This window comes from Peromyscus leucopus, chromosome 17 (assembly GCF_004664715.2).
Source record: "Peromyscus leucopus breed LL Stock chromosome 17, UCI_PerLeu_2.1, whole genome shotgun sequence".
Taxonomy (NCBI): domain Eukaryota; kingdom Metazoa; phylum Chordata; class Mammalia; order Rodentia; family Cricetidae; genus Peromyscus; species Peromyscus leucopus.
The window spans coordinates 6,391,874-6,404,980 of NC_051077.1; the positions used below are offsets into that span (position 1 = coordinate 6,391,874).

General features: G+C 42.2%; 1 protein-coding gene across 1 annotated transcript in view; it reads right to left on the reverse strand.

Annotated features, from left to right (window-relative positions):
• Positions 1-13,107, reverse strand: part of Csmd1 (CUB and Sushi multiple domains 1) — a 1,301,483-nt gene that overhangs the window by 539,792 nt on the left and 748,584 nt on the right. Inside the window, exon 6 of the mRNA XM_028882070.2 lies at positions 9,205-9,285. Within this exon, the coding sequence (XP_028737903.2) occupies positions 9,205-9,285 (81 nt within the window). The remainder of the gene's footprint in view (positions 1-9,204; positions 9,286-13,107) is intronic.

The following is a 13,107-nucleotide window of genomic DNA, read 5'->3' on the forward strand; positions in this document are numbered from 1 at the left end:
AGCAGATGAAGGGAGGTTGTCATGTTGGAGCCTGGTAGTACTAGAGGAAGATATCCTGTTGTCAGAGGCCCACCCAAGGAGAGGGTAGAGGGAGTCATGTGCAGAGTGAAGGGAGAAGAAATGCCGGAGCCTGGCAAGGGTAGGTTTAAATACACCACAACAAAGCAGATGGGATGAGATGCAGAAAATGCAATCCCTTCCCGTGCCTCCTTGCAATGAATAGTGGTGAATGTGGAGACTTAATGGCAGCCTGAGATGAAGAGAGGAGAATAAGCAACTGGTGTGGGCTTAGCCCTAAACAAGACATGTGTGGCAACCCTTCAGAGTTTCAGGGATCACTTCAGAAGAGAGGGTGTGAAATACATGAAAGCCAGAAGGTAGCAGTGAAGAGTCATGAGATGCCATTGTCTAGACTCAATACAACCACTGAACTAAGTGACTCAGAAAAACTGTAGTTACCTGTACTGGGCACACACAAAACTAACCCTGTCAATGATCAATCAAAGAAGGTCCAGTTCACAGGGTCCTACTGTTTACCTCTGAACTATTGGCTAATAATGGATTCTGAGAGAGGGGAGACCACTGGATTTATTTATGCACACTCTGCTGAACCTATCAGGTTCCAACAAATGGTTCCAAGCCCACGGTCATATACAGAGGGCTATATTTAATCTTAGTGGGGAACAAAACAAAATAAATAGATATGAACATGAGAGATTTTTGAGAGCAGAGATCACAAGGGTGGTAGGGAGGTAGGGGTGGAAGTGGTCAGTATGTATTGCCTATATGTGCATAATATAAAAACTAATTAATTAAAGTAATGTTATAGATAAGTTTTAGATGTTTCCTGGACTAAAGTAAGAGGACAGTTGGCTAGAATCAATGCTGTCAGTAAACCCTGCCTTTGATTGGGTTATACAATCATCAAATTTGTCCACAATTGATAGTTTCTAATCTCATAAATGAAATAATATGTTTCTAATATCACAAGTAATATTTTCACAGGAGATACTCCTAGAGTGCATAGGACATTTTCCCAATGATCTTCATTCATTTTAAGAACTATATACAAATCAGCCCTTCTCAAAGTACCATTCATATGTGTGGTTATTTTCCCCAAAATCAGAAATAGACAAACTCAGAGTCCCTGCTATGACCATATCAAAATAGAAACCCAGCTTCTTTTGGTGGAACTTGAGTACTCAAAATTCTTGCATGTTCCTAAAACTAAATTTTTGCTGAAGTTGTGATGTTTCCAGATAGACATGGCAAGCAGAGCATTTGAATGCTGCCTGGTGTATGTTACTTTATATGGGCTTCGAACTCAAGGGCAAACTCTCTAAGGGATGATTTAAACAGGCAGGTTGAATGTGCAGAATTCTAATGCTTCCTGTAGAGAAATGCTTGCTAACATGGCATTTTGACTCTTCAAAGAACATCACTTCTTATCCAGCCTTTGAATCTCCACTGACTCTCTTCTCTCACCCCCTCAGGCTTTCTCACATCTTCAAGTAAGGCTTAGGTTTTTTCTATCACTAAGATTTCCCTCTGTCTGCTTTCTCTACGTGAGAATAACAACTCATTGTACTTAAGGGATATGACTAAACAAATATTATAAGTAGTAGATAATCAATTGTTGGAATTAAATTATCTCATTTAATTCAATTAATATGCTAATTATAAAGGGGACCTTCTGAAAATGTAAAATCATCATTGTGTATCTTTGACTATTCCATGTCTTTAGAAGTCAATAAAGAAAACAATTGGCAGCTAAATCACAAATTATAGGATCATATGAAATATTAACAATCAAGAAAATTGAAATAAGTTAATAGGAATCTAAAAATATATTTACTCAGCTCTTTATTATTTGTACTCACATTTCATGATATAAATCCCTTCATTTCTAGATGACTGTAGCTCTTCTGAGCTCTCATGGAAATAGATCTATGAATGAAGATAATGACCAGGATCCTGTATTTGGTGATCTACAATTTTAGGTCTGCAAGCTAAAACACCCTGCCCAACAGGTCACTGGCTTCCAGTGGCTCTGGCTATGCTACTGCTTAGGGTAGATGGAACATGTGGTTCTTCTTGACCCATGGTCATGATACTCAAGGTTGTAAGTCTTTTTGCTCCCAAGAGAAACTAGATCTGTGTTTTACCTTGAAATCTATTAAATAAATGAAACATTAGTTCTTCCAAAGAACCCTTCAAAAAGATGAAAAGACAACATGTAGACATGGAGACAGTATTTGTACTCCATATGTCCCATAAAGGGACTAGTATCTACACTATATAAAGAGTGGCGGAAAGTCAACAAGAAAAAAAATCTGAAATTGTCTCTGGAAAAATATATACAGAAAATTTGAAGATGAATAAATCTTGCATATCATTAGTGATTAGAGAAATTAGTCCCCACCTACCAAAATTGATGAGGCAGAAAACAAAATGTAATAATACAAACACAGGTGAGGATGCTGTGGAGGGGATTGCACATTTGTTGCTGGTGAGGCTGTAAACTAGGATAATTACTGTAGTTTTATAGTTTGCTGCAAACCTAAACATGTGATTGTCACAGGGAATAGAAGTAATTTTACCTCTGGGCACCTATCCAAAAGAAGATAAAGCCTGCATTCATGCAAAAACCTGCTCACAACTGTTAGTAGCATCCTTACTCATAGTAGCCCATACTGGACCCAGATCCATTATCTTTCAAAGGGATAATGAGCAATTCACCTCGTCCATATCTGTTTGTAGAAAGCCATGATGCCAAAAGTAAAGCTAGAATGACTAGTGTGGAGTTTGGGGAAACTGTGATGACTGGCAAGCTCTATCCAGAAGATTGCATGCTGTGTGGTTTCATGTATATGATAGTCTAGGACTGCACATAGCATTCAAGACAAAATTAACAGTAGTCACATAGGAGGGTACCTATGAGGAAGACCTTACAAGGGAGGCACTTGGAAGTATACATGCATATGTGCAAGTGCACATGCACACCACACACACACACACACACACACATACACACACACACACAAGCACGGGGGTGGGGGTCATGGCAAGCATGCTGCTATTGGATCTGATTGCGTTCTCTGTACTATCCAATATCAATCTCCTAACTTCTGTTCCATCTTTATCAGTGTGTAAATGTCACCCAGTGAGAACACCTTGCCAAGTGAAGGGTACAGAAATAGCTTCTGACAACTTTATACCATGTCTTGTGAATTCATAATAATAATAAAGTCAAAAATGAAAATTATCCATCAGAAATTTAATGGGTTTTGAAAATACAAACATGTCATTATGTTGGAGCCACAGGAGAGGGGCAGAATTCAGGGCAGGTTGACTGTGTGCAGGTACGTCTATTCACTCCAAGGTGACCCTGGATGATCTTGGGCATGAAGTTTTCTGAGAACACTGAGAAAGTTCGACATGTTGTCTGCTTCTTAGCCTATATCAGCCCCATCGCTGGGCCCCTCCTTCCATGTGCCATATCACAGAGAATCTACTAATTTCCTTAAAATTGGCTATAAATAATGCGCATGCTCACCGGTTATTAAAAACTTGGAATGTTTACCTTGAAACTTCTCATAGACTGAAGCAAAAGTTATCAGTTATAGGCAATCTGATTCCTTCCTCCCTGGGAAAGAGAAGTGAGTTTGTATAATACTGTAATTCCATGAAAACTAATGAATGAGATGCCTTTGGTATGATTTCCAGTGTAGTGTTCTCTCTGAGGCTTTAGAGAATGTTCTCAATGAAATGACCTGGCCTACAGGATTAGCCTCTTTTCTGAGTCCCCTTCTACTCACTTAGTATTTCTTGATTCTGAAATCCCCCTTCTTATCTACCTTGCAAGCCAGCCTCATTAATTTGCCGACTTATTTTCTGTGTGTCTACAGTTGACAGGCTGAGACTGTATTTGAGGGAAGAGCTTCAGCGATGGATCAATTTAGCTTTTAGACCCTTCTGACTGAACTCCCCGATGTTATAGTCACATAAATCATCTACCTATCACTACAGGGGCTCCCTCCTCTGACAGACATTAATGTTGTCCCTACTCTACAGACACCTGAAGACGAAGCAGTCCTGCAGTCATCCATAGATCCCACAATAAGAAATTTAGGTGAATCTATTTTACACAATTTGATGAAAATGTTTGTGATAGGCTGAGCCCCTTGAGTCTGTCATGAACATGCTAAGCCACACAGTGGTCCTTCAGGCCAGCGGAGGTACCTTCTCTAGGCTTCTATGTCAGGTATAAGAGTAAGAGGATGAGGCCTCTGGTCATTTTGCTAAGTGAATTCTTCCCTTTAGTTAATCAGTCAGGCTTAGGACTTGGTTGCTTGGGATGCTCGAAGAGCCTTTTATTTTCCACTAGGTTTGGACTTTGGTTTCACCATCTAGGGCCCAACTGAGTCCCATTTTTCATATCTTAACGGATCTTACTTTCCTGGTTGCCTTAAGAACCGCATGTATGTGAGTGTCCTGTGGAATGTGATGGACCACCTCGCTTTTCAGACAATTTCTTGTTCGGCGTTTCCTTCCCCAGATGTATCTAGACATCAGCTTTCACAGCAAGGTTTTCCTGGGTATTTGCGAAGATATTTCAGCTCCTGCAGTGACAAAAGCCTATTCAGCTGCTGCATAATTTACTAACCTGATTTATAAAGCGCTACATTAAATCTAGTACTTTCATGCAATATGAGGATAGAGCCTTCCGAGGAAAGCGAAGATCTGTAATGATCGAAATGCACCCTGGAATTACATGTGATGGAAGAAAGCAGATTGGGGCAATTATCCCTCTTTTTATTATTAAACCTTCGGATGGCTGTTAGAGGTTAATGGAACTATTATTTTTCCTTCTTTCAAAATCTGCCTTAAAGCTGATCTGGCTGCCTCCTTATGAGGAGTCTGGCTCTTGCAACTGCAGGCAGAGTTTCTATTAAGCAAGAAGAGAGATCACACATGCGTGTGCTATCACTCAAATAAATCCTAGAGGATCTGTGTCCTGGAAATGAGCCCTGATGAGGAGAGGTGTCCCTGAACACTTAACCACAAGCATGGTATCTTTGATGACAATTTTATAAAATACAATATGATTTTTGTAGGTGGGTAAAGCAAGTCATGTTAATTGGAAGATTCTTTGAGGGAAGAGTGATAGAGCAACCATACCTCTTGCTACCCAGGCAATTACAGCCTTTGAAAATGCTGTCTGGAGATGAATTCCAGACTGAAGTGTCAGAACATGAGTACAGCCACCATTGTCTATGGCTGATACACTTCTGGAGTGAAAGGTGAAGGTCTCTGCTCTAGGCAGAGAGGTATATAGAAAAGGCTGGGGTCAATAGTGAAGTCACAATGCCTTCCTCAGTCTATTCTCAAAGTGAGTCACATGAAAATAATTTTCTAAAAGGTAAAAATGGTGAGATGGCTTCTCTCCCCAGGCTCCCAGAAATGCCTGATTAATGAGAATTCACAGTCTCTTCCCTTCTTTCCTCCTAGCATCTGCAGATCTGTTTATAAACAGAAGACCCAGGCCAGAAGACTTCCCTGGTGAAACTTGTTGCTGGGGATTTGGGTCCTGAGTCATGGTGTGCCAGGGGAACAAGGACTGACTCAAGATATAATGCTGAAATTTTGTGAGCATAGTTAAGTAATCAGTGACTATGGCCACTAGTCTTTTTATTTGTTTCCTATAGTTCCTCCAAACTTGCAAGAAGAAAAACTAGGATAATGAGAGTGACCATGCTGGATGGGTCAATACACAATGACCCAGGGTAGAAGGATGCATTTTCCCAAACAGTCTGTTTCAGGAAACGGTTTTTCGAGTCATGATGTTTCAAGAATACCATACAAACATTCAGTAGTTCTGTCAGACACATCCCTGTGTCCTGAATGAAGCCCCACTCTGAAGCAGAGGTCATGAACACGAGACATAGATTGTATCATTCATCCCCTTCCATATAAGTCAATGGAGAAGCTAGCAGCCAGTGTAGTGGGTGCCATCATAAACACAATAAACAATCAACTATTGTCTGTCGATAGCACAGTCTGTATGCAAAGTTGGAATGAATTTGCTTACATTTCAAGTGTGTTTTTCAAGGTAGGTAACATTGATTACAAAACAACAAAAATGTTGCTCATACAAGAAAAGAGACAAAGAAATAAACTAAAAAGGGAAGGTCTGGAACACTTGGGGATATTTATTTCATTTTCATGTTTGGCGGCTATTCTTCTAAAGACCTACACAGCAATGCATATTGTTACCAAGTTCACCTTACATTTAAAGAAAACTTTAGAATAAGCAAGGCTCTCCAACCCACTCTTCCTCTCAGGCTCGGCATAAACAGCTGCAATCCAACATTCAATAGCTAGTCAGAGTGTGCTGTCAATTCCCCTGAGCAAATCTACATTGAATTGGTAATATCATTTGTCATTAACTTTGCATGGGGAAATTGTTTCCAACAATAAACATCTGTGTTCCTCCTGCCCTGTGGCTGTTTTTATGAATGAACTAGAAAGGCATTTACCTGTCCATCTTCCCAGGGAAAGAATCTAGGATGAACTTGGCCCTGAAGAAAGCCCAGAAGAGGTGGAGGAGAGACTGTATCCACCACTGTCCTCTCTAAAACTCCAAACAATGGCAGGGTCTGGTGATGTACACATGTGGTCTCAACACTTGCCAGAAGGACTGTCACAATGCACGCACACACACACACACACACACACACACACACACACACACACACAAGTGAGTGCATGACTGCCCTGCCCCCAGCTTCCCCTTTAAAGCTTCAGCTCCTGTGGTCGGTTTCTACAAGTGTCAGATGAGCAGATGTCTCACCAGAGTTGCCTTGTGCAAGTCCATTGACATGATGACCGTTGTCCCATCTTTTCTCTGTAAGGACTCTCAAGAAGAAGAGGCCCAATGAGGGCTGAGAAATGCAGAGGCATGACCTAGGGTGGTGGCTCACAGCTCACACCCCATCCTGCCCTTCAGTTAGGTGCTTTTAGAACATATTTTGTCAAACATAGTCAAAACCTTATTTGGGGAAGCCTTTAGAGTATCTGTGCTAGGAGGTTGGATTGGCTTGAATGTACAATGTAGTTGGAAGGGCTGTGGCCTCCAAGGACTAAGGCACTGGAGCCTGAACCTCAGTGAAGGGCATTTAGAAGAAATAAGGCCCATGCTAAGGGCACCAGCATTTCTCTATCCGTATAAAGTACTTAGTCCTGTGGAAATCCAAAGGAGGCTGGTTGCCACTATAAGTGTGAAGAACGTAAATTGCTTTCTCATCACTTATCCTCATAAAGACGGTAAGGAATTCACAGAGCACAAAGGGAAAATGGCCATCCTTGTGTGTGGGCTCACAGCAGGCTCAGAGCTTGTCCTAACAGGCCCACCTCTAGCCATCAGAACACAGATCCAAGTGAAGCCAGGATCTGCAGTGTTCCTGGAATCTGCAGAGCAAGGTCCCCTGCTGTCTAGCCCTGGGATGACTTACTGCAATGCTGACTCCTCTTTCTCAGACAGAGAAGCTCCACCTGGGATAACTAACTGCTCAGTGCCCACCGCATGACATAGATGGTGAAGGCCTGCTTAGACTCTCGGGGCATATCTTCCTGATAACCATGCATAAATGATTAGTGGTTTAGCATTATTGATGGTGAATCTTGGACCTGATCATAGCAAGTGTCTCTATCACCAGAGTCTGTCCCTCCAGCTTCCTCTAGAAAATACTTCACCATCCTCAACTGTCTCTTCAGGGTTACATATTTCCCTCACACACTGTTCCTGGAAGGCTCCTGGTTTCTTCAGTTTTTCCTTTTCCTCAATGATGAATCCTCAAGCATGGCACAGAGAGTTTAGTACTGCCTGGGCATGGGAATGCATACTTCCTAATACTCAAAAGGAAACTGTGAGGTTTGTCACTTCCTGTATCAATAGGGACAGGAGAAAACGTCTTGTATGAATAAACAATGCCAATGTCAACCACACAGAAGGACATGTACCCAGTGGATGGAGCCTCAGATCTAGTGCTGACTTAATACAGGTATTATCACCTGACAGGTGGTTCTGTCAAACTGTAGATCACCTCATCAAGAATTTCAGTCATAAAACTGATTTTTCAAAAGTATTACCAACACTTTCTTTTCTACCTGAAAGACACAAAGCTGAAAGTAACAAAAACCAAAACGTTACGTTGACAAACAAAATCCCTTTCTTTACATTTCTATCACTCAATCATTTCCACCAGTTAAAAATGTATCCCCAATTTCATCTGAAAGACATGGGGTGTGATTATCAAGAAAAAGTAGCAGAAACATTCACAGGGTACTAGTTTTGCATAGCACCCCCTGAAAGTACTCAGATATGGGATACCCATATCTGAACACAGAATGGGGATAATGTGAGCAGAAGTCTGGGAGATGGCTGAAGAAGGTGACCACAGACTAATACAATGTGTGAAGACTCAGCATTGCAGTACAGTCTGTTGTCATAATCCATGGCGAGAAAACCCACAAGGAAAGTCTATAAAATGTGTATAAGCATCTAGATGAGAACTTAGCTCTGAGCATACAACCAGGGACTCGGAACAGTCAGACCAGCTGTGAAGGCTGAGCCTTTACAGATCAGGCAAGATGCCATCATTGAGTGAGTGAACACTTCATCCATCACACAGCTATTGAGAAAGCACAATGCTGCTGGGTACATTCAAACAGGAAGGTATGCATGCTCTATGGCACTGCATATCTCTTAGGAAGGACAGACATGCTGCCCAAATGTTCTGATCTACAGGCAATAGATGATCAGAGACATTGAATAAGAAGACTCAAAGACCCAAATCCCTTTTTCCAAAGAAAAATCTAGTGTTTGTTGCGAGGGTAAGGGGTGGAGAGAAGAGAAGACAGCCCTCTAGATGTCTCTGTAACAGAGTTTTAAGAAAGAAATCTTCAAGGTTTAGTCTCTTACAGGGAAGAGAGGAGACATAGTTGAGGTATGTTTCAGGGGTAGGATAATATGTCAATAGGTCAGGCCTAGTCTTTCTCCTAGAAAAATCTTTCAAAGTGGAAGAGAGGAACAGTTGAAGTAGAAGTGGCATCTCACAGAATGAAGTTAGGGACCATTCAGTCCACTCCTGTTTTCCCCTCCCATTAGTCCATCCATCCTCACATAAAAAGAAAGTGACTCACAGACAGAGTTCTTGTGGCTGCTGCTGTCCTTGCTCGGTAGCATCTTGACTCCCCTGGACTTCAGTTCGATTGCTTTTTTCACTGAAAGAGAGACAGATGGATGATCAGATGAGACTTGGAGTTCACAAAGTCATACTTTAATCTCACAGCAAATTCAATCTCAACACCCTTCTAGCAACCCCTGAGAGGGGCCAGGATCTAAGAGGCCAATGAGACGAAACAGATGGAAAACAGGCTACAAATAATGAAGACAGGTTTCTCTGCAGCAAAATATATCTCACAATCATGTATTTAGAGATGAATATAATAAACAGTGGGGCTCAGCTCTGACAGCCAAACGCACTCACCATTAGGACACACAACTTAGACACACCACCATTGTCTCACCAACTCCACAGGGTAGGTTGTGCTTTCAGTTTTTCACAGTGACCCTGACCCTAATGCTTTCCAAATAATTGGCTATATTCATGAAAGCCTTTCAGAAAAAAAGGATGTTGATCATTCATTTGTTCATGTTTATTCAACCACTTAAATTTTATCAAGAGGTATTGATGGGTGGCAGTATGGGAATGCTATGCTCAGAATACTGTAGGTGAAATGTGAGAGAACCAACCTCTTTCCTGTCCCTTCCCTCCTTCCTCTCTCTCCCCTCCTCCTCTCCTCTCTCCCTCCCTCTGTGCTTTCCTAGCCGAGCTTCCCTGGTTGTGATATGCAAGGATGTCCACTGTAGCTTCATCTCTCAGATTTAGATAAGGGTCTGATTTTCTCGGTCCTGAACCAAACAGAACTGGGTAAGAGCTGAAGTCTGTCAAAGGAACCCCTTGCATTAAAAAGAGAGAGAGAGAGAGAGAGAGAGAGAGAGAGAGAGAGAGAGAGAGAGAGAGAGAGAAAACAGAGGAAAGAACCAGGAGGAAAGTGTGTGTGGCCTCCCTCTTCCTCTTCTTTGACTGCCCTGGGCTCCCCTTTCTTGCCTTCCCTCTCAAGAGCTCCTCCTGGAGTCTAAGTATCAGTCAGTAGGTTTATTTCTCTGGAGGAAACTACACAGAGCAAGTCAAGGTGGCCAGGAGCTCACTGCTCTTTAATTTGCTCCTGCATCTCAGTGCTGTCAAATATTTCAGTCCAAGACATGGCAAAAGCCAAATAAAACCCAGGCCAGCTGCTGCTTAGCCCCCATAGCTCCACCTCCTTTCTCTGTGCCTCAGCCATTCCTGGAAGCCTGTGGTGCCAGCCTCCTCCTTCCCAGGATGCCCAATGAAAACGGAAGCCTGAGACCCTACACCAAGACTGAACACAACCTCACAGGAATCACTGAGCAAAGACCAGCTGAAGTTTGTGGTCTACACCTGTGTTACCTGGCCTTCCCTAGAGCCAGAGGAAGAAGTGAGGCTATGAATGCCTTCAATTCTACTTCTTCTTCTTTACTTTTTAAAAGTTTTTTTTTTTTTTTTCTGGAACAAAATGAAAGCAGTTATCTGCCAGCTACCACCTCTCTCATAAAAAGTGAGCTCTGTCAATTATAGAAGAGGATGGATCTTTTTGGTGCTGTAGATATCTTTTGTGTCTGAGGCTCCACCAGAAAAAACAAAACAACAAAAAACCTTTCACTGAAGGGACTTCACAGAATGACAGAAACAGAGGGTCCTCTGAGATGACCAGGCAATGACCCAGACAAAGTGTCAGGGGCCAGATGTCTGCTCGCCTTGGTATCTTGACAGACACAATATCATAACTCAGTCTGTGTGCAGGAGTTAGGACTGCCAAATTGAGGCCTTGGGCTAGTGTCTCCCTGTGCTTCTGGGACAGCAAGAGTCAGCTGTTAGATCAGCAGAATATTGTGAAAGCATTTGACATTGAATTCTTTTTCAAGTTGTTCCTTTTTATATGAGCTTCATCATTCAGAAGGCCCTATACTGTGTGGGTGGGGCTTCTATTTACTTACTTCTTGGCATAAGATAAAGAGCTGGCCTTGGATTTTAATCTTCTTTGTTAATCTGGACCTGAAATGTGTTGACTCCTTTAGCATCACAAACCTCAAAGTGGGATGGCACAAACATAGGCAATGCTTGCTCGTGAGATTAAGCAGAGTAACAGAGGAAAGCAGGACTGTGAAGGGAATATATTATCTTCTAGAATTCTTCTCAAATACATGGCTGACAAATGATAAAGTTAGGCTAGTCTGGGTTCCCAGTGCTAAGGTTACTTGTAGGGACATTGAGGCAGGCATCTCAGATCCACTGTGAGAAAGTGCTAGTCAATACATAGTTTTCAGCCTTCAATTTCAGAGCATCCTGTCACTGAGCCACTGTGGTTCTGCCCATTGTCTTTAGGGGTGGCCCACCCTGTCCAGGGATCAACCAGTACCCAAACAGAGAGGCCCTCCCACTCTGACATTGACTTAAGCACCAAGGATCCTGTGGTCACTCAAGGTTTACAACAGCTCCACCACTACTCAACTTTTCCCTCTGCCTCCACAAGACTTGCTGTGGTTGATATATTGTGCACCCCAATAAACTTATGGGGTGGTCAGAGAACAGAACAGACACTATATTAAACATAGAGGTTCGGCAGTGGTAGCACACGCCTTTATCCCTAGCATTCTAGAGGCAGAGATTCGTCTGGATCTCTGTGAGTTCAAGGCCACACTGGAAACAGCCAGGCAAAGTGACACACATTTTTAATTCCCGGAAGTGATGGCAGGAAGCAGAAAGGTATATAAGACACAAGGACTAGGAACTAGAGGCTTTTAGGCTTTTAAGCTTTTAGGCTTTCAGCAGCAGTTCAGCTGAGATCCATTCTGATGAGAACTCAGAGGCATCCAGTTTGAGAAAACAGGATCAGATGAGAGTTGGTGAGGTAAGGTTAGCTGTGACTTCTTTTGTCTCCTGATTTTCCAGAATTCACCCCAATACCTGGCTCATAAAGTTTTTTTGTTTTTGTTGTTGTTTTATTTTATATTTTTGTTTTTTATTAATAAGACCATTTAAGATTCATGTTACAGCTTGCCTCAAGGTGGAAACTGGTTATTCAGTAGCCATTCACAGAGAGCCTAGCCCCAAATTTTCTCTGCCTTGATTTTTCTTCCTGTGACTTTAATCTGATATTTCTCATCTCTATTGTGTGGTGACCAACAACAGCACAAACAGGAAATGAGAGCAAGAAGCTGCTGCTGTGGGATGTTCTGTATGTTAAATGTGTTGCTTTGATTGGTTAATAAATGAAACACTGATTGGCCAGTAGCCAGACAGGAAGAATAGGTGGGACAAGGAGAGAGGAGAATTAGGGGAAGTAGAAGGCTGAGGCAGAGAAACACTGCTAGCCGCCACTATGAAAAGCAAGATGTAAGATACCAGTAAGCCACAAACCACGTGACAACTTATAGACTAATAGAAATGAGTTAATTTAAGAGAGGAGAACTAGATAGCAAAAAGCCTGCATGGCCATATAGTTTGTAAGCAATATAAGTCTCTGTGTGTTTATTCAGTTGGGTCTGAGTGGCTGTGGGACTGGCGGGTAAGAGATTTGTCTTGACCGTGGGCCAGGCAGGACCAGAAAAACTCCAGCTACAAATGGCACCCAATGGCTTGAGTTTTCACCTCAAACCTGAGAATATTTAATAAGCAATTCTAAACTGAGCCAAAACCAGGTTCCTGCTTCATGTCTCATATGGGCAGCTAGATGCTGCAACATGTGGGCTTGAGCTACTCTATGGCAGGTTCACAACCTGTGGGCTTGACCTATTTCTGCCGAGTTACACAGATAGTTTTGTAAGCCGCACAACATGGTGCATGGTAGATTTAGCCTTTACTAGTTAAAAAAAAAAGCAGTTTCTGGGCTATACGCTGCTTTGATAGAACCATAGACCCACTGTTTCCACAGTGCCTGAGTCTTAGAATGCTGCAGTTT